The sequence below is a fragment of the Pseudophryne corroboree genome, chromosome 10 (assembly GCF_028390025.1).
Source record: "Pseudophryne corroboree isolate aPseCor3 chromosome 10, aPseCor3.hap2, whole genome shotgun sequence".
In the NCBI taxonomy this organism is placed as follows: Eukaryota; Metazoa; Chordata; class Amphibia; order Anura; family Myobatrachidae; genus Pseudophryne; species Pseudophryne corroboree.
This window is the reverse complement of record NC_086453.1, coordinates 268,326,016-268,348,880: the sequence shown is the minus strand read 5'-3', so window position 1 is coordinate 268,348,880 and position 22,865 is coordinate 268,326,016. Positions and strand designations below refer to the sequence as shown.

Genomic DNA, 22,865 nt, shown 5'->3' with positions numbered 1-22,865 from the left:
GATTTCATTGCAGAACAAGGATTTTGGGGCGTTTACAACACCAACCCGAAAGAAATAAAACATCTGTTGGGCAGGCACGCCAACTTATCACTATCTAACGTCTCAGGTAAGAATATATGCTATGACATTAAAACAACTGTATACTGTTCTAACTGTAGATAACTGAACAGAGAGCTTTTTATGTTCACATTTTACTTGTGTTCTATCGTCATGAACATATCCATAATCTAATGCCCTTGAATGAAACTATTTGTAAAACAGCATGGAAAGGCCCAACTTGGCTGCTGGTGCCAGGATTGGCAACATCTTCAGCTGACATTGAAGTGTTCCCAAACAAGTAGTCAGTTGGCTTGTATTTATCTTTGCAGACCTGCACTCACTGGCGTATCTATAATGGATGCAGGGTGTGCGGTGGTCCCCGAGTCACGGGGGTGCACACCTTACACCCATTGAATATACTAACCATGCACCACCAGTGAAAATAGTGGTGGCAGACATATGTGCAGTAGACTCTGACTGCAAGAGTCTGTACAGTGCAGTGCCAGCACAACTTATGGTCCCCCATAGAGATTGCACATCCTCCCTGATAAAACACATCCTAACCGTGCTCCACCACAAGACATACTGTATATATTTGTTAAAATTTGTTTAGTGAAGGGTATTCTTTATTATTTAAAGCCAACTTCACTTCATTAGTTAGGATCTAACAAATGGAACATACATAGTAAAATAAAGATCACTTATACTCTTGTAACTCTTTGATAGTCAATAGTGCTGATAATTAGAATCAGATTAAGTTTTGAGAGGATCCCAGCCAACTAATTTGTAGGATCTCCTATATAGTAGAAAATGGAATTACATTAATATGACTAGCTGGGTTCTTAAACATAGGTGCTCATTTATCAATGAGTGATACAACGCGTTGTGAATGCTAAAACGTGTTACATATGATAACTGGTGCTCCAGCCAATCCGCTCCAAACTGTTATTTTTCAAGCACATGACAGGAGCTGATTGGCTGGAGCACCATTTATCATTCACAACAAGTTTTATCACTCGTTGATAAATGAGCCCCTTAGGGGTTGATACTGTATATCAAGCAGTTAAAAGAGTGGAGAACTGAGCCAATGGATAAGTTGCCCATAGAACCAATCAGTTTTGAGGAAGCATTTATCAAGTACACTCTATGTAATGGTAGGTAGATGCTGATTGGTTGCTATGGGTAACTTCTCTACTGTTCCATTTTGCCACTCTTTTCCCGTATCCTGTTAAGTAGCTGTGGCCTGACAGGCAGGTCTGCGTTAGCTGGGCTACAACTCCCCAGGACTGAAAAGAGTCCTCCGGCTGTGGGGAGACTTACTGTTGAGTATGTAAGGGGTATCCCCAAACCTAGCAAGACTGCAGTACCTTCTGAAAGCTGCCTCCTCTTACTTCCATCCTCCTGCTGATACGTGGCTCAAATAAGAAGGTCAGACACAGGACGCAGACAGTGTCAGCAGCCTCCTTAGTCTTCTAGCCAATCTAACCCTGGATGTCGCAAGGTGTGGTGATGTAAAGCCACTCTGCAATTCATCTGTCACTGCTGATAAGACCTACAGTAGACGATCGTCTAGCTGGTTATATTATATTTAGCCACTTGACTACAGGGACTGGCAGATTAAAGGGAACTCTATGCCTTAAACCAGCCAATGATAGCATGTTAGATGCTTGTGTAAAGGCAGCCGACATTACTGATGGATCAGCACCAACATCTAACATGCAGCTAGTAAATTCCAAGAATGAACATCAGCAGAGTTAGCCTTCGAGTTTAGAACTAGCAGTTTATTGTTTTGAACATGGAGAGTGACATACAGTATGTATGCATATTGAAATTCACAATTCTGGGGACAAAAGGAAAAAAAAATATATATATATATATATATATATATATATATATATATATATATATAATGTGTAAATTTGCTTTGTGGCCATTAAGTAATTTTTTCTTTATATGTTATTTTAAAATACATTATGTAGGTCTTGTCTTTATTCCACAGAAAATATACCATACAGGTCAGATAAAATTGATGGCATCCTGAACCCTACCACATGTATACATGTTAACGACTTCATCATGTTTATAGCCTCCAAGAACAACTATCCCATGTATGATGTGTAAGTACTACAGTATTGCTTTAACAAAAAAAAAAACATTATAAACCTATTTCTCGTTGCTACTTAATGTCATATATTTTTATTAACATTTATTAATATTTACTATTAATGGTTTTCATTTGGGTACACTTCTTCACCAAATTTAAACCACTAGTACTGATGTCCATTGAGTACTACGCTAGTTGGCATAACGCAACTACCTAGGAGATGGGGAGATTTTTCTTCTTACAGAGGTTTTTATTAAGGTTAATCGGTGCATATGAGGATTTTATGGCTGCATGCCAAGCGCATTTGGAGAGGTCACAGAAATCAAAAGCAACTTTTAAAAAGGAGATTTATGGTAAGAACTTACCTTTGTTGAATCTCTTTCTGCGAGGTACACTGGGTTCCACAGGGATAACATCGGGGTGTAGAGTTGGATCTTGATCCGAGGCACCAACAGGCTCAAAGTTTTGACTGTTCCCAGAATGCATAGCGCCGCCTCCTCTATAACCCCGCCTCCGTGCACAGGAACTCAGTTTTGTTAACCGGTCCAATGCAGTAGCAGGTAAAAGAGAGGACAACAGTTAGTAGCCACATACACTACATTCTCACGACAGGAGAAGGTACCAGCGACAAATGCCATACAAACCAAAAGAAGCTAAGTGCGTCAGGGTGGGCGCCATGTGGAACCCATTGTACCTCGCAGAAAGAGATTTAACAAAGGTAAGTTCTTAACATAAATCTCCTTTTCTGCAGCGGGGTACACTGGGGTTCCACAGGGATAACATCAGGGATGTCCTAAAGCGTCCAAAGGAGGCATCCTGGGAGGCGGAAGTATCGAAGGCATAGAACCTTATGAACGTGTTCACTGAGGACCACGTAGCCACCTTGCACAATTGTTCAAGGGTCGCACCACGGCGGGCCGCCCAAGAAGGTCCAACAGACAGAGTAGAATGAGCCTTGATGGTAGCAGGAGCTGGATGGCCAGCCTGTACAGAAGCATGTGCAATCACCATTCTAATCCATCTGGCCAAGGTCTGCTTATTAGCAGGCCAGCCACATTTGTGAAAACCAAAAAGGACAAAGAGGGAATCAGATCTCCTAAGAGAAACTGTTCTCTTCACATAAATACGGAGAGCCCGTACCACATCCAAAGACCGCTCTTTGGAGGATAAACCTGGAGATCTAAATGCCGAAACCACAATTTACTGGTTAAGGTGGAAAGACGACACCACCTTAGGCAAATAACCAGGACGAGTTCTAAGAACCACCCGGTCACGGTGAAAAATCAGAAAGGGTGACCGACAGGACAAGGCACCCAAGTCTGAAACCCATCTAGCAGAGGCAATAGCCAGCTAGAACAAGACCTTAAGAGCAAGCCACTTAAGATCCACAGACTCAAGAGGTTCAAACGGAGACTCTTGTAAGGCGTCCAGAACAACCGACAAATCCCAAGGAGCCACAGGCGGAACATAGGGAGGTTGAATCCGTAAAACACCCTGAGTGAATGTATTAACATCAGGAAGTGTCACAATTTTTCTCTGAAACCATATCGACAAGGTAGAAATATGAACCTTGAGGGAGGCCAGACGAAGGCCTAAGTCCAAGCCCTGTTGCAGGAAAGCCAAAAGATTGGCAATACTGAACTTGAATGCATCATAATTCTTAGCAGCACACCATGTGAAATAAGAAATCCAGACCCTATAATAAATCCGAGCAGAAGCCGGTTTACGGGCCTTCAACATAGTTTAAATGACCACCTCAGAAAATCCTTTGGCCCTCGCCGTCAAAGCCAGCCGGGCCAAATCCTGGTAGACACAAGGGCCCTGAACGATGAGGTCTGGGTGTTGCGGAAGTAGAAGAGGACACTCTATCGAGAGACCCTGCAGGTTTGAGAACCAATGCCATCTGGGCCACGCTGGAGCGATTAGAAGTAGTATTCCTCCTTCTTTCTTGAACTTCCTTATAACCCTGGCAGAAGTGACACCGGAGGGAACACGTATGGCAGCCGAAAGTTCCATGGAATTGCCAGTGCGTCCACAAACGCTGCTTGAGGCCCTAGCCCTGCAGACTGGCATCCGCCGTCAGAAGGACCCAGTTGGAGATCCAGAAGGGACGACCTCTGCTCAGTTGCTGGTCCTGTAGCCACCAGCTCAGTGACAAGTGGACCTCCGGAGTCAAGGAGATCATGTGAGTCCTGATCCGATGAGGCAGGCCATCCCACTTGGAGATTATCAACCTCTGCAGAGGGCGGGAATGAAATTGAGCGTACTCTACCATGTCAAAAGCCGACATCATGAGGCCTAGTACTTGCATCGCTGAGTGTATCTCTGGAGACAAAAGCAACCACTGGTTGTGGGTGTCCAATAGTGCTCCCAGGTGCGCCATGCTCTGAGCAGGGACCAGGGAAGAGTTCTTCCAGTTGATGAGCCACCCGTGGGCTTGTAGGAATTGGACTGTCAGTTCCAGATGACGGATGAGAACCTCTGGAGAGTTCGCCAGGATCAACAAGTCGTCCAGATACGGCAGGATCCTGATACCCTGACAGCGGAGTAGAGCCGTCATGACCGCCATGACCTTGGTGAAAATTCTTGGAGCCGTGGTCAGACTGAAAGATAAGGCCTGGAATTGAAAATGTAGGTTGCCAATAGCAAACCGCAGGTATTGCTGATGCGACACTGCAATAGGTATATGCAGGTAAGCTTCCTGTATGTCCGGGGATACCATATAGTCCTTGGACTCCAAAGCCAGAACAATAGAGCGAAGAGTTTCCATACGGAATTTGGAAACCTTCACAAATTTGTTCAAAGACTTGAGACTGAGAATGGGCCGGGAAGATCGATTCGGCTTCGGAACTAGGTACAGCGTTGAATAGTACCCCCTGCCTCTCTGAGACAGAGGCACCGGCACTATCACTCCCATGTCCAGGAGAGATTGTACCACCATATGGAGAGTCTTTGCTTTTACTGGATCCATTGGGACGTTTGTCAAACAAAACTGGCGAGGGGATGTTTCTTGAAAGAGATGACGTATCCGTGAGTGACGACTTCCCTTACTCAGACATCCAAAGTGGTCTGTAACCATACCTGAGCAAATTGTAGAAGTTGGCCTCCCACCCTGGGATCCCCCAGGGGTAGGCCTGCCCCGTCATGCAGCAGGCTTGTCTGTTTTGGAAGCAGGCTGATGGGCAACCCAAGCACATTTAGGTTTGGGCTTAGTGGATTGACAGTGCGAGCCTGTTTCGGGTACGCCTGACCCTTTGCTTTACCTGGAGGCCGAAAAGGAACGAAAGGAAGTACTCTTAGCCTTCGGAGCCAAAGGTGTAGTACTAGGTAGACATGCAGTCTTAGCAGATGCTAAATCAGCAACAATCTTATTGAGGTCTTCCCCCAAAAGTATGTTTCCCTTAAAAGGGATCACCTCCAAGGTCTTTTTAGAGTCCAGATCTGCAGACCAGGACTGCAACCAGAGGATCCGGCAAGCCAGAATAGACGTAGTAGACGCTTTGGCCGCCAGGATACCTGCATCAGATGCTGCCTCCTGAATATAATGAGAGGCTGTAATAATGTATGAAAGACACTGTCTAGCATTATCAGGAAAATTAGATGGTAGTTCCGCTTCAACTTCTTGAAACCAGGCCTCTATAGCTTTAGCAGCCCAAGAGGCCGCAATAGTAGGCCTGTGTACAGCTCCAGCAAGAGTGTAAATAGACTTCAAGCAACCCTCCACACGCTTATCCGTCGGTTCCTTCAGAGAGATGACGGTAGAGACAGGCAGAGCAGATGATACCACCAGTCGTGCGACTTGTGAGACCGGTGGCAGTGTTTCCCAATTTTTACTTAACTCTGCATCTTTTTAGACGAGCTAGCATCTTTTTAGACAGGGAGAATTTCTTTCCTCGATTTTCCCAGGATTCCTGACATATGTCCACTAAGTGGTCAGAATGTGGCAAAACCTTCTGACACTTGAACTTATCTGGTTTCTTAGAGGTAGCTGGGGGTTCTTCATCATCATCAATTTGAAGAATCAGCCTGATAGCCTCCAAGAGGTCAGGAACATCCACTTGAGTTATAAATTCCCCATCAGAAGCATCTGCATCAGTGTCTGAGGGGTCAGTATATGCGCCATATTCATCAGATGAAGTATCTGAAACGTGTGGATTGTGAGGAAATAATAGCCTGCTTAGTTGACCCCTTGGTCTTAGGCGGGCGAGGGTTAGGATTTGGTTTAGCCAGAGACTGATTTAATTGCTGTAACTGAGAGGACAGAGTATCTGCCCATGGCGGATTAACTGCAGGGACAATATATGGCTGTAATGGCACAGGAGGTCCCATAGGGGGCACAAGTCTAGTTACCAGTAGTCAGTAAATTAGAAAAAGTAGCCCACGGCGGGTCATGAGTTTCCCCCGTTGCTGTAGACTGAATGAGGGGTATAATACACCCAGCACCTGAACCCTCAGCTGCAATATTCTCCTGAGAGACATCCATGGCAGTAGCACTGCATGAAGCAGGATCAGCCATAGAATGATCACCCTGTTGAGCTGACATTATATGAAAGCATAACTGTAGGGCAAATTAGTACCCTACAATATAAGCAGACAAAGTACCTGACAAAAATCCCCCTGTATAGTGTGACTACAAGCAGAGCACACCCGGAGGATTTAAGAGGTATATGGTGACTGTAATACACAGAGACAAAATACCAGAGTAGTATATCCTGTGAAACACTATATTATATGATAACCCTGACGCACTTAGTCCCCCTCAGGATACAGAATATAGGGATAGCAGTGAAAGAAAAAGAAGACGTATAGTGCGCTGATAAACTGCCTGAGGATTGTTCAGTGATAGAAAGGTGTCACCACACACCCAGGAATAGACAAGTAAAAGAAAAAATATCACCGAGCTGTCTTCAGGCGCTGACAAATTTCACATGTGATTACTTCTGGAGGACGGGTTTATCATGCGTTTGTTACCTCCAACATGAAACATAAAAAATACAATAGTGTAATACTTTTTACACTCCACACACTCTCATAAGGATTTATAGGTAGAATCCGTACCATAAAATATTGTCTGCCGTTAGGTCAGACAACATTCGCATAGACAGGAGAGGACTTGTTCCTTAATGCAATCCAAAATCTTCCTCCATACACCTCCCCGTTTGTTCGATATCATAAAAGGGATATAGACATATATAGTGTAATATTGCTTTTTTTAATATATAAAAACCAGAAAGAAGGACTGGACTCTCACCATAAAGAAGAATATACAAGGCAGAATAACATAAAACCAGGCATCCCCAGCACCTCGCAATTCCTCCTATGCTATTCCTCCTATCCTACGGATCGTTCCAGGCACCTCTGTACCCCACAAAGCTTGAGCCAACGCGTTTCAATACTTTTAAGTATCTTTTTCAAGGCATATGCTTCCCCATCCCAGGATATCCCTTTATACCCCCTTTGATGATGTCATCAATTTCAATTGCAAAACCTAATGCCAGACAGATCTACTACCATACTAGACATCCCATACATCACATTAGACCCATATTCCCTCCAATCGTCCATTTCTGATGTTTTCAAAGTCCCGTTTGGCGCCAAATGATTCCCTGTGTCAGGCGGAAACGGAAGTGACATCACTTCCGTATTTGCGTTCCATTGATGCCCCTTCCGTAGATGTCACTTCCAATGGCAATCCACGTGTGCGTTCCGCCCTTTACGATGTGTCCCTTCCGGTAACGTCACTTCCGGTGACGAACCGCATATGCGTTTCACACCGTACCAATGCCTCACAATACAGCTGGTTTGTGCTAAAGGGAATATCTCATTGGGAATGAGCGTCCTTACTTCCTTGGCGCCGCCATCTTTGGAAAGATAATTCCGGACTTGATAATTGCAAAATATAAAATACAAAAAATGACACATAATTAAAACAGGTATATTAGTAAAGTGCATATTTCTTCATATATTCTAAAACAAGTATATTAAAGTGCATATTTCTTCAAAAGTTTAGAACCATGAAAATACCAAGAATATAAAACGTAATTTCAAGAATAAAAACTGCACCTTAAAAATTTCTATATGACTCATAAAAACCATTTAAGTTCGAAATCTTTGTTAATGCCTATTGGTGCCAATGTGTTATAATTATATATCATAGTCATTTCACTCTTAGCTAGTTTGGATGCAATATTTCCACCCCTAGCATCAGTGGAAACTTTTTTTAAGGCAAAAAAATTGACAATATGTTTCGTGTCACAATTATGTATCTCCTTAAAGTGCTTTGAAAGTGCATGAGTATCTACACCTCTTCGGATGTTTCTTAAATGCTCCCCCAGTCTAACCTTTAGTGCCCTGCTAGTCCTTCCAATATAAAATTTCCCACATGAGCATTCAATGGCATAAATGACATTAAAAGAATGACAGGTTAAAAAGTCGTTGATTTTATGTTTTTTGTTATTAATCTCTACCTCAATGAGTTTCTTGCCAAAAGTGTTGGATACATTTTTACATCCAATGCAGCCTCCACATCTATAGAATCCCTTTGATAGCACATTGGTTCTACTTGGTGAAGAAGGGCATAAACTCTTCACGAGTTTAGTTTTTAGATTAGGGGCCCTCCTAAAAATACAGTTCGGGTTGTTAGGCAGTTCTTTCCCTATTACTGGATCTTTCTTCAATATCTTCCAATGTTTCCTCAAAACTCTTTTAACTTGATGATGTTGAGAGGTATAATCAGTAATAAAAGACCATTTAAAACTCTCCTTATCTCGATCAACTTCTTTCTTTCCTACTTTTTTAAGTAACTCTTCTCTATCCATAGAGCTCACTTTGTCAAAAGAATCAGTAATGATTTTATCATCGTATCCACTGTTCTTAAAACTCGACGACATCTCATTTGCCTGTGTTAGAAATACTTCCCTTTCCGTACAATTTCTTTTTAATCTCTTAAATTGACTCATGGGTATAGTATCCAACCACCTTTTATGATGGCCTATGACTATAGGCCTTAGAGGGATTGTAGATTCCTATAAAAAGAAGGGCACGTTAACCAGTAAAGAATCAGAATTTTTGTGTATAGAAGATCCCAGAATACCAACAATCTACATCCTCCCGAAGGTTCATAAGAATCCAGTTAAAGGTTCTTTTTAAATGTACCTGTTTTTTATTACCTCTCTGCAATAGTTATACCAAGCATGTATAAACACAAATATGTCCTCTAAATTTATTTATTGAGGTCCTGACAAGAGATCTTGACAAACGAATTAGCGATGTGAAAGATGTGTGCCCGATTGGTTTCCAAGGCTTTGACTCATGATCAAAAAGAGAAGCGTGTGGTGATTTCCCGTGAACTTTTGGAGCATGTTCAAAGTAAGCCTAATTTTTTTGACAGAGTGATACCAGGTGTCGAAACTTGGATCTTTGAATACGATACGGAGACCAAAAGGCAAAGTGCAGAGTGGCACACACCATCGTCACCTCGCCCCAAAAAGGGCCAAATGAGCAAATCAAAGACCAAATCCATGCTCATTGTCTTTTTCGACTCAAATGGTGTGGTCCACATGGAATTTCTACCTACCAGCCAAACTGCATTGCATTTAACACGGGTGCAGGGCCGGAGCTTCCACTAGGCAGCTTTAGGCAGCTGCCTAGGGGCACCAGGACCTGAGGGGGCGGCCTACTACAGTTGCCTGAAAAAGGTAGCGTGTTCCTACCTTACACAGCTGCCGCAATCCCACTAGCACTCGTATCTTACAGTAGCCGCAAATGCCAAGCTCCCATATTGCAGCCTCCAGGTGCGCCTCCACCCGGCACAGGCAGTAACTTTGACAGTTCCTGGAGTCCTGGCTGGGGGTGACATGCAGCACTGCTCTTCATTCCAGGCTCTTTCACAGACTACTCAGTCCCAACTCTGCATCGCAACTTGCAGGTAAGGTGGCTGCACAGTGCACTGCCTGCATTTGATAAGGAAAGTGGGGGAGAGCAGCAGTGTGTGTGTGTGTATGGGGGGGGGGGGGATGGAGATGAGCAATACGCATGCACACAGATGGTGGGGGGGGTTAGAGCAGCAGACATTTAACAGAGATGGGGGAGGGGAGGATGTGGGCAGCAGGCACACACACAGACTGGGGAGAAGAGAGCATCCATGCAACAGACTGGCATACCTCCCAACATTAGGTTTCATGAAGGAGGGACTCCCCTCGCGGCACCGCCTAAAAGGTGGCGTGACCTATTGAAAAGGGGCATGGCCTCACGTGGATGATGCGATCGCAAGTGGGGGCATGGCCAGTGCTCTGTGAGCTGCTTGCCATGCCCCCGGATAGACCAAAATAAACGGGACTGTCCTGGGAAAATCGGGACAGTTGGGAGGTATGGACTGGGGGTGGGGGAGAGCAGCAGCATGCCATTCACCCTAAGGGCGGGTAGGGGGAAGTGACAGTAGGCAGAAGTTTTTCCTAGGGTGCCGAGAAACCTTGCACCGGCCCTGCACGGGAGTGCTCAATCGGTTGAGAAACAGGGTCCTCAGCGTCCGCAAGGAGATTGCCACTACCTGGGTCCTCCATCACAACAATGCGCCAGTCACACATCGCTACAAGTGAGTTTTTGGCCAAGCACAACATGACAACACTGCCTCAACCACCCTACAGTCCAGATCTGGCCCCAGCTGACTTCTTTTTGTTCCCCCGGATCAAACGCGGCCTGAAAGGATACCATTTTCAGACCGTAAACAAAGTGGAAGTGGCCGCGACAAGGGCACTCAAGGACATTCCGGTTAATGCCTTCCAGGAGGCGTACCAAGCTTGGTAGACATGCTGGCAATGGTGCATCAATGCTCAAGGTTCATACTTTGAAGATTATTAACCCCTATGTATCTGAAAGTTCAATAAAAAAAAATTCTCAGATTTAGTCTCATTACTTTCCAGACAGACCCTGTATAATCCAAATCATGGAGAGCTACTCTTATTGTTATTACATACACTGGGGGATTCTTCATTCCTTACAATACACACATTTTCCTAATGAACACTGGCATGATGACATCATAGCTCACTGATTAGAATTGATGGCAATAAACTGAACTGATTTTGCAGATGTATTCAGGAACTGTTACTTGTGGTTATTTACACATTTATAGCGATAAGCTGGCAAGGTGATTGTTAATGTGAATCTGCATTGCTTGTTTGCTTCCAGGAACAATTTATACAACACAAACCCTGAACTTGACTGGGGGCCATTTCGGACACTAGCAGAGGAAGTATGGTTGTCCTCAAAACCCCTGTTTTCATTTTTGTTCCAGTTTCAGGAACCAGGAGTCTATGTCCTGAAGCTAAGCAGTAACCATTATAAAAAGATGGTAAGTACTTCTCAAATCCTAGCAAGCAGAGAAAAGGATAATCCAGGTGCTGAGTACCACAGAGCTGTAGCCACCATGCTCAGTGAGGATTCTGTCCCTCCTTAAATATAATGTACAGGAGATAAAGTACCAGCCAATCAGCTCCTAACTGACATTTTTCAAACACATGGGTCTATCTACTAAGCCTTGGATGGAGATAAAGTGCCAGCCAATCAGCTTATCACTGGTTTTTCTCTAACGTCCTAGTGGATGCTGGGAACTCCGAAAGGACCATGGGGAATAGCGGCTCCGCAGGAGACTGGGCACAACTAAAAGAAAGCTTTTAGACTACCTGGTGTGCACTGGCTCCTCCCACTATGACCCTCCTCCAAGCCTCAGTTAGATTTCTGTGCCCGGCCGAGCTGGATGCACACTAGGGGCTCTCCTGAGCTCCTAGAAAGAAAGTTTATTTTAGGTTTTTTATTTTACAGTGAGACCTGCTGGCAACAGGCTCACTGCATCGAGGGACTAAGGGGAGAAGAAGCGAACCTACCTGCTTGCAGCTAGCTTGGGCTTCTTAGGCTACTGGACACCATTAGCTCCAGAGGGATCGACCGCATGGAACTGGCCTTGGTGTACGTTCCCGGAGCCGCGCCGCCGTCCCCCTTACAGAGCCAGAAGCAAGAAGAGGTCCGGAAAATCGGCGGCAAAAGACATCAGTCTTCACCAAGGTAGCGCACAGCACTGCAGCTGTGCGCCATTGCTCCTCATACACACTTCACACTCTGGTCACTGAGGGTGCAGGGTGCTGGGGGGGGGGCGCCCTGAGCAGCAATAAAAACACCTTGGCTGGCAAATATATCACAATATATAGCCCCAGAGGCTATATATGTGATAAATACCCCTGCCAGAATCCATAAAAAAGCGGGAGAAAAGTCTGCGAAAAAGGGGCGGAGCTATCTCCCTCAGCACACTGGCGCCATTTTCTCTTCACAGTGCAGCTGGAAGACAGCTCCCCAGGCTCTCCCCTGTAGTTTGCAGGCTCAAAGGGTTAAAAAGAGAGGGGGGGGCACTAAATTTAGGCGCAATATTGTATATACAAGCAGCTATTGGGAAAAATTCACTCAATATAGTGTTAATCCCTAAATTATATAGCGCTCTGGTGTGTGCTGGCATACTCTCTCTCTGTCTCCCCAAAGGGCTGTGTGGGGTCCTGTCCTCAGTCAGAGCATTCCCTGTGTGTGTGCGGTGTGTCGGTACGGCTGTGTCGACACGTTTGATGAGGAGGCTTATGTGATGGCAGAGCAGATGCCGATAAATGTGATGTCGCCCCCTGTGGGGCCGACACCAGAGTGGATGGATAGGTGGAAGGTATAAACCGACAGTGTCAACTCCTTACATAAAAGGCTGGATGACGTAACAGCTATGGGACAGCCGGCTTCTCAGCCCGCGCCTGCCCAGGCGTCTCAAAGGCCATCAGGGGCTCAAAAACGCCCGCTCCCTCAGATGGCAGACACAGATGTCGACACGGAGTCTGACTCCAGTGTTGACGAGGTTGAGACATATACACAATCCACTAGGAACATCCGTTACATGATCCCGGCAATAAAAAATGTGTTACACATTTCTGACATTAACCCAAGTACCACTAAAAAAGGGTTTTATGTTTGGGGAGAAAAAGCAGGCAGTGTTTTGTTCCCCCATCAAATGAGTGAATGAAGTGTGAAAAAGCGTGGGTTCCCCCGATAAGAAACTGGTAATTTCTAAAAAGTTACTGATGGCGTACCCTTTCCCGCCAGAGGATAAGTTACGCTGGGAGATATCCCCTAGGGTGGATAAGGCGCTCACACGTTTGTCAAAAAAGGTGGCACTGCCGTCTTAGGATACGGCCACTTTGAAGGTACCTGCTGATAAAAAGCAGGAGGCTATCCTGAAGTCTGTATTTACACACTCAGGTACTAGACTGAGACCTGCAGATAGTGCTGCTGCAGCGTGGTCTTTAACCCTGTCAAACAGGGATACTATTTTGCGAACATAAGACGTCGTCTTATATATGAGGGATGCACAGAGGGATATTTTGCCGGCTGGCATCCAGAATTAATGCAATGTCCATTCTGTCAGGAGGGTATTAGAGACCCGACACTGGACAGGTGATGCTGACTTTAAAAAGGCACATAGAGCCTTATAAGGGTGAGGAACTGTTTGGGGATGGTCTCTGGGACCTCGTATCCACAGCAACAGCTGGGAAGAAAAAATTTTTACCTCAGGTTTCCTCACAGCCTAAGAAAACACTGTATTATCAGGTACAGTCCTTTCGGCTTCAGAAAAGCAAACGGGTAAAAGGCGCTTCCTTTCTGCACAGAGACAAGGGAAGAGGAAAAAAGCTGCACCAGTCAGCCAGTTCCCAGAATCAAAATTCTTCCCCCGCTTCCTCTGAGTCCACCGCATGACGCGGGGGCTCCACAGGCGTAGCCAGGTACAGTGGGGGGCCGCTTTAAAAATTTCAGCGATCAGTGGGCTCGCTCACAGGTGGATCACTGGATCCTTCAAGTAGTATCTCAGGGGTACAAGCTGGAATTCGAGGCGTCTCCCCCCCGCCGTTTCCTCAAATCTGCCTTGCCGACAACTCCCTCAGGCAGGGAGGCTGTGCTAGAGGCAATTCACAAGCTGTATTCCCAGCAGGTGATAGTCAAGGTGCCCCTACTTCAACAAGGACGGGGTTACTATTCCACACTGTTTGTGGTACCGAAACCGGACGGTTCGGTGAGACCCATTTTAAATTTGAAATCCTTGAACACATACATAAAAAAATTCAAGTTCAAGATGGAATCGCTCAGGGCGGTTATTGCAAGCCTGGAGGAGGGGGATTACATGGTATCCCTGGACATCAAGGATGCTTACCTACATGTCCCCATTTACCATCCTCACCAGGAGTACCTCAGATTTGTGGTACAGGATTGCCATTACCAATTCCAAACACTGCCGTTTGGACTGTCCACGGCACCGAGGGTCTTTACCAAGGTAATGGCAGAAATGATGATACTCCTTCGAAAAAAGGGAGTTTTAATTATCCCGTACTTGGACGATCTCCTTATAAAGGCGAGGTCCAAGGAGCAGTTGTTGGTCGGAGTAGCACTATCTCGGGAAGTGCTACAACAGCACGGATGGATTCTATACATTCCAAAGTCACAGCTGGTTCCTACCACACGCCTACTGTTCCTGGGGATGGTTCTGGACACAGAACAGAAAAAAGTTTTCTCCTGCAGGAGAAAGCCAAGGAGCTGTCATCTCTAGTCAGAGACCTCCTGAAACCAAAACAGGTATCGGTGCATCACTGCACACGAGTCCTGGGAAAAATGGTAGCTTCTTACGAAGCAAAATTCCATTCGGCAGGTTCCATGCAAGAACCTTTCAGTGGGACCTCTTGGACAAGTGGTCGGGATCGCATCTTCAGATGCATCGGCTGATAACCCTGTCTCCAAGGACCAGGGTATCTCTACTGTGGTGGCTGCAGAGTGCTCATCTTTAAGAGGGCCGCAGATTCGGCATACAGGACTGGGTCCTGGTAACCACGGATGCCAGCCTTCGAGGCTGGGGGGCAGTCACACAGGGAAGAAATTTCCAAGGACTTTGGTCAAGTCAGGAGTCGTCCCTACACATAAATATTCTGGAACTGAGGGCCATTTACAATGCCCTAAGTTTGGCAAGGCCTCTGCTTCAACACCAGCCGGTACTGATCCAATCAGACAACATCACGGCAGTCGCCCATGTAAACCGACAGGGCGGCACAAGAAGCAGGATGGCGATGGCAGAAGCCACAAGGATTCTCCGATGGGCGGAAAATCACGTCTTAGCACTGTCAGCAGTGTTCATTCCGGGAGTGGACAACTGGGAAGCAGACTTCCTCAGCGGACACGACCTACACCCGGGAGAGTGGGGACTTCATCCAGAAGTCTGCCAACTGTTGGTAAACCGTTGGGAAAGGCCACAGGTGGACATGATGGCGTCCCGCCTAAACAAAAAACTAGATATTGCGCCAGGTCAAGGGACCCTCAGGCAATAGCTGTGGACGCTCTAGTGACACCGTGGGTGTACCAGTCGGTTTATGTATTCCCTCCTCTGCCTCTCATACCAAAGGTACTGAGAATAATAAGAAAACGAGGAGTAACAACGATACTCGTGGTTCCGGATGGACCAAGAAGAGCTTGGTACCCTGAACTTCAAGAAATTATATCAGAGGACCCATGGCCTCTACCGCTCAGACAGGATCTGCTACAGCAGGGGCCCTGTCTGTTCCAAGACTTACCGCGGCTGCGTTTGACGGCATGGCGGTTGAATTCCGGATCCTAAAGGAAAAGGGCATTCCGGAGGAAGTCATTCCTACGCTGATAAAAGCCAGGAAAGAAGTAACCGCAAACCATTATCACCGTATTTGGCGAAAATATGTTGCGTGGTGTGAGGCCAGGAAGGCCCCAACAGAGGAATTTCAGCTGGGTCGTTTTCTGCACTTCCTACAGTCAGGAGTGACTATGGGCCTAAACTTGGGTTCCATTAAGGTCCAGATTTCGGCTCTGTCGATTTTCTTCCAGAAAGAACTGGCTTCACTGTCTGGAGTTCAGACATTTGTAAAGGGAGTGCTACATATTCAGCCCCCTTTTGTGCCTCCTGTGGCACCTTGGGATCTCAACGTGGTGTTGAGTTTCCTAAAATCACATTGGTTTGAGCCACTTAAAACTGTGGATTCGAAATATCTCACGTGGAAAGTGGTCATGTTATTGCCTTGGCTTCGGCCAGGCGTGTGTCAAAATGGGCGGCCTTGTCAGGTAAAAGCCCTTATCTGATTTTCCATATGGATAGGGCAGAATTGAGGACTCGTCCCCAGTTTCTCCCTAAGGTGGTATCAGCTTTTCACTTGAACCAACCTATTGTAGTGCCTGCGGCTACTAGGGACTTGGAAGATTCCAAGTTACTGGACGTAGTCAGGGCCTTAAAAAATTATATTTCCAGGATGGCTGGAGTCATTGAAAACTGACTCGCTTTTTATCCTGTAGGCACCCAACAAAATAGGTGCTCCTGCTTCTAAGCAGACTATTGCTCACTGAATTTGTAGCACAATTCAGCTGGAGCATTCTGCGGCTGGATTGCCGCATCCTAAATCAGTAAAAGCCCATTCCACGAGGAAAGTGGGCTCACCTTGGGCGGCTGCCCGAGGGGTCTCGGCTTTACAACTTTGCCGAGCTGCTACTTGGTCAGGGGCAAACACGTTTGCTAAATTCTACAAATTTGATACCCTGGCTGAGGAGGACCTGGAGTTCTCTCATTCGGTGCTGCAGAGTCATCCGCACTCTCCCGCCCGTTTGGGAGCTTTGGTATAATCCCCATGGTCCTTACGGAGTTCCCAGCATCCACTAGGACATTAGAGAAAATAAGATTTTACTCACCGGTAAATCTATTTCTCGTAGTCCGTAGTGGATGCTGGGCGCCCGTCCCAAGTGCGGATTGTCTGCAATACTTGTATATAGTTATTGTTAACTACAAGGGTTATTGTTATGAGCCATCTGTTGAGAGGCTCAGTTATATTTCATACTGTTAACTGGGTATAGTATCACAAGTTGTACGGTGTGATTGGTGTGGCTGGTATGAGTCTTACCCGGGATTCAAAATCCTTCCTTATTGTGTCAGCTCTTCCGGGCACAGTATCCTAACTGAGGCTTGGAGGAGGGTCATAGTGGGAGGAGTCAGTGCACACCAGGTAGTCTAAAAGCTTTCTTTTAGTTGTGCCCAGTCTCCTGCGGAGCCGCTATTCCCCATGGTCCTTTCGGAGTTCCCAGCATCCACTACGGACTACGAGAAATAGATTTACCGGTGAGTAAAATCTTATTTTTTTCAAACCCAGCCTGTAACATGGCAGTTAGAAGATAATTGGCTGGTACTTTATCTCTGTCCACTTTATCTCCATCCAAGGCTTAGTAAATAGACCCCACAGCCTGTAGCATGGCAGTTAGGAGCCGATTGGCTGGTACTTAATCTCTCTCCACTTTATCACTCTCCAAGGCTTAGTACATCTCCCCATTAGTATGGTACATTGTAACAAGTGTTTTCATTTCTATTTTTGTTATTATTTGTTTATTTAATTGTAACTTTTGAATTTGTTACTTTTACTAAAACCATCCGTCCTGCTGGTGGGAGAGATGAGTGATGAAAGTCTAGATTCCATTTCTTCACTGCTCTGTTCACATACTACCAGACCAATGACTGATGCAGAGAATCCAAGGTTCATCAAACCTCTTTTTGCTGACAAACTGAATATGCACCACGCTCCAGAATGTCCGTTGGGTAACTCCATCTGTAGGTGGCATTACCTGATAAAAGACTATGGGCTTTTTTTTTTTTTGCATTTTGCACTGAGATGGTTCCAGTCTGATTCCACCCAGTGTTCCCTGTGTGCATCATACAACGCTTGCGCAGAAACCCAAAAGTCCCCACATAGCAAAGGATTGCTCTTATCAGGAGAACTGTCCTTTGTTTAAAGCTTCATGCATACTGCATTAATAAATACTACAGTGCATGCAATCATTGGCAGGATGCATAGCATTCAACGTGATGCATCCCACCCTGTGACTTGATGCAATATAGCCTGAGGGCAGACATACAAATCAAATATATAGAAAAGGGACCCTAGATTGCACACCCTAATTACTAGTAATGAGAGGTGCTACCTTACTGAGACCTGTAGTGCCACACACAAAGAGAATGAGTGCAGGTGCACTATTCATACATTACTAATTCAAATATATTTAGCAATATGGGCTTCTCCCATAATGTTGACCAAGATTACAGGCTTACCCACCGCTTCACGGTAACCTCATAGTCGGGTAAGTCTCCAACATTCTAAGGGTTCAAGTCTAGGGCGTGGGGCACCCCCATACGGTAACCTCATAGTTGGGTAAGTCCCTAACATTCTATGAATTCAAGTCTAGGGCACGGGACACCCTCACACGCTAACCTCATAGTTGGGTAAGTCCCTAACATTCTAAAGGTTCAAGTCTAGGGCGTGGGACACCCCCGTACGGTAACCTCATAGTTGGGTAAGTCCCTAACATTCTGAGGAATCAAGTCTAGGGCGCCGGACACCCCCAAATAGAAACAGAATGTCAGTGTGTTGAATATTATTGAATATCTTTGTACCAGGCTTCCGTGCACCTTCTAAAAATTGTATCTGTAATGTATGTATATGAAAATAATACCAATTTTCCTAAGTTATAAAGCAGTAGATTATTTTATATTAAAGTACCAACCAAACAGCTGCTACATAAGAGAAAGAAAAGCTCCATACGATCGCAGGCTGCGGGGAGCGATGCTCCCGCTGCTGTGCATAACATGGGGAGGCAGCAGTGCTTAGAACAGGTAGTGAGGTGCTGTGCTCCCGCTACCCATCCACAGCAGTGTATTTCCTTTGTAGGCACGCTCCCCAAGACAATAGTGTAGCGGAGGTACGCTGTACCACAATGCGTCGCCACACTACCTTTTTTAGCAAAGATGTGTGATGAAACCTCTGTATCTACGTTTAAGAATTAGCAAATTTGAGATATACAGAAATCTATATATATAGTAGATGCAGAAATGGATATGTTACATCACAAAACTGATGTACATCATGCCTAAAGCTGGGTACACACTGGGCGATATATCGGCTGTTCCAGCCAGAGTGTACACCCGATATATATGTCTGTGACATGATTCAAAAATATCATGTCAGCTGCGCTGCACAGCCGATGGCCAATATATCGGAAGATATGTCAACACATCTGGCTGTCTGTAGGGGTAGTCCGCTGACCTCTCCCGTACACTTGCTGCAAGGACTGAGGGCAAAGCTTGGTGGGCAAATTCAGCTGTGACGTCAGGATGACACATTGCGCGGCCAATCGGTAAGTATATATGTTTACCTGAATCGGCCGCTCTGTCAGCACAATGGCAGATCTGCCATCAAATCCACTAGGTGTGTACCCATCATATCTCTAACTGAAGCCCTTTTATATACATTTTGTTCCTTTCAACTCCAAATTCCGCAATTAACTAAACTGACCACATGGTGGCGATGCAGCACCATAATTCACAATTGCTTTCACTTTTAGCTAGTCATCTTTAGAGAGCAGAAGGGACTTTTGCATAAAATTCTAATGAACGCACTTTAACTCTATAGCGTGTTTACAATTATCCCCTCATTGATATTTTTGTCCAGTACATTAGGGTCATGCTTGTTGGAGGCCAGTGCTATCAAGATGGACCGTTTTTCCCTACGACTCCCGGGCATGTCATCCGCAATGGAATTGCACAGATGCCTCCTCTACTTTTAAAGCCAGACTGGCCGGCTATTGCTGGCATTATAACAGGCCTAACGTTGATCCTGATCACCTGCGTTTTGTTACTGGTAATTAACTGATCATTTTCATTTTGTTCTCTTTATTAATGGCAGTTTCAGTTACTTTTTGACTTGTATTAGAGAAGCATTCCTTAGTATTTATTTCAAACACTTATTGTTAGGTTTTAGGGGGATGCGTCTGCCAGAGATGTGTATTTCCATTGTTCTTGGATAAAAAAAAAACAAATTGCTCTCAGGGCACAATTGAATCCCCAGACTGAGAGCAAATCTGTGTCATAACCAAGGGCAACAAAAACCAGCTGTGACTAATTATAAAATCACACGGTTGAAAAGTACAGGTGGTACCTACAGTAGTAAGAAAGATCAAGGTGATTTATTCAAATTGCAGGAAAAGCAAAACATTAAAGTTTTTTTCATATTTATATTTTTTAACAATTTTCATTAGAACATGGAAATAAAACATAAATCAGGCATGGTAAATGGCAATGTAAACAGTAGAAAGATGAAGTCTAACAAAGAGTTGTAATCTAGCAAAAAAGTGATACTATACTATAGCCGCAGAACCTAATTCACTACCTTATGCTAAATGCGAGATTCCGTAGCGCTGCCAAATGATTTTACACCAGCTGTTGCAGCTGTCATTAGTATAGGCACCCCATGCTAGGTGCAAAAGATACATCTGAAAAAGGCTTCCTTTCACCATGAACACGGAGCATTAGATACATGGCGTAGGCGCTTCTACAAGTCAGGGTGGCTCTGTGCTATTGCAGTGTCACCACCCCAAAACGGACAATTTCACAGAGTGACAGATGGGACAAGTTCTGTACAACTCCTAATAGGAAAGAAATACACAAAAATGCATAAACTGGCATCTGTGCATGCTCTGTATACAAAACTCGCCATTTGTGTCCTTGAACAGAGATCATAGACATAGGCACAGGGTGTACACCTCTTATGCACCACCAACCCAAAAATCATGCACTAAACTGGGATTGTGTACCTGGGGGTGGGGCAGCAAGGCAGTGACATCGCAGGCACTCCAAACAAGTGCCGCCACATTATCAAGTGGGTGAAAGTAAGAGAAGCGTGATGAACAAGATGATGAATAACATTAATAAATATATGAGCAATACCCTAGGATAATGAGCTTTAACCAATAGACAAAGGCACGGTTAATTGCTCCAGGATGGACATTATAATGCTATGAATTACACACCACGTGCATTACCTCAAAACTGAGGAGTGCCAATTTGTAGATTCAATACTTTTGGTAGGTTTTGTTGGACACAGAAGCATACTGTAGATCTACACCACTCCTTTTTCTACAGGGTGGGGCATAGAAATGGCAATTTTAGAAACTCCGTCATTAAATAAACAATATTTGTTTACCAAATGACAAATAGGCCACATTAATGTACATAGCATGCCGTTTGTTTGATTATTCACAAAACCATTTAGATGAAAGACAGCTTCATCAGATCTTCATCATGATCCATTTGAGTTAGCATTCCTTGAAAAAAATATTAACGGAATGACGGATGAGGAGATTACAAGGTTTTCATTCTTGGAATGCTTGTACCAGTGGCGGAACTAGCGAGCGGTGGGCCCAGGTGCGACAAAATGCTTTGCACCCCCCCCCCCCCCCCCCCCACATCCCATCCAAGTCCACCCCCTCACCCCTGGAGAGGATCTGGTGAGGGGGACCTGCTCAGGGCCATAGAAATGGATACCTAGCAACAGTGCCGTAACTAGACATTTTAGCACTGTGTACAAGAAACGGCATCGGAGCCCCACCCCTGCATGCAAAACAGGGGCAGTGCGCGCCGTAGGCGCGCGCAAAAATACATAGTGGCGTGGCTTCGTGGGGAAGGGGTGTGGCCACAAAATAATACCAATTCGTAAAACGGTGCACAGTAGTCTCCATTCTTCAAATTACGCCGCACAGTAGCACCACTACACCAGGTAGAGACCCTTTTACACCTTACAGCGGACAGATTCCTCTTTTTACACATTACGGCAGACAGCGTCCCCTTTTTACACATTACGGCAGACAGCGTCCCCCTTTTTACACATTACGGCAGACAGCGTCCCCCTTTTTACACATTACGGCAGACAGCGTGCCCTTGTTACACATAGCGGCAGACATCGTACACTTTTTACACATAACGGCAGACAGCGTACACTTTTTATACATAACGGCAGACAGCGTGCCCTTGTTAAACATAGCGGCAGACAGCGTACACTTTTTACACATAACGGTAGACAGCGTCCCCCTTTTTACACATTACGGCAGACAGCGTGCACTTTTTACACATAACGGCAGACAGCGTCCCCCTTTTTACACATTACGGCAGACAGCGTGCCCTTGTTACACATAGCGGCAGACAGCATACACTTTTTACACATAATGGCAGACAGCGTGCCCTTGTTAAACATAGCGGCAGACAGCGTACACTTTTTACACATAACGGCAGACAGCGTCCCCCTTTTTACACATTACGGCAGACAGCGTGCACTTTTTACACATAACGGCAGACAGCGTGCACTTTTTACACATAACGGCAGACAGCGTACACTTTTTACACATAACGGCAGACAGCGTGCCCTTGTTAAACATAGCGGCAGAAAGCGTACACTTTTTACACATAACGGCAGGCAGATTCCCCCTTTTTACACATAGCGGCAGGCAGATTCCCCATTTTTACACATTGCGGCAGGCAGATTCCCCATTTTTACACATTGCGGCAGGCAGATTCCCCCTTTTTACACATAGCGGCAGGCAGTCCCCCATTTTTACACATTGCGGCAGGCAGTTCCCCATTTTTACACATAGCAGCAGGCAGTCCCAACAAAGAAAGAAAGAGACAGAAAGAAAGAGACAGAAAGAAAGAATAATACTTACCCTCTCCGGCGTCTCCGCTGGCTCAGGCTCCTCGGTGCAGCGTCAGACGATTCCTGGGCTGGAGAGAAGGAGGAGGGAGGTGGAGGAGGGAGCCGCAGCAGCGCTG

General features: G+C 45.4%; 1 protein-coding gene across 1 annotated transcript in view; it reads left to right on the top strand.

Annotated features, from left to right (window-relative positions):
* LOC134965294 (uncharacterized) overlaps positions 1 to 22,865 on the top strand; it is a 282,440-nt gene that overhangs the window by 29,903 nt on the left and 229,672 nt on the right. The window contains exons 6-9 of the mRNA XM_063941773.1: positions 14 to 106; positions 2,039 to 2,156; positions 11,333 to 11,495; positions 19,717 to 19,905. Of these exons, the coding sequence (XP_063797843.1) occupies positions 14 to 106; positions 2,039 to 2,156; positions 11,333 to 11,495; positions 19,717 to 19,905 (563 nt within the window). The remainder of the gene's footprint in view (positions 1 to 13; positions 107 to 2,038; positions 2,157 to 11,332; positions 11,496 to 19,716; positions 19,906 to 22,865) is intronic.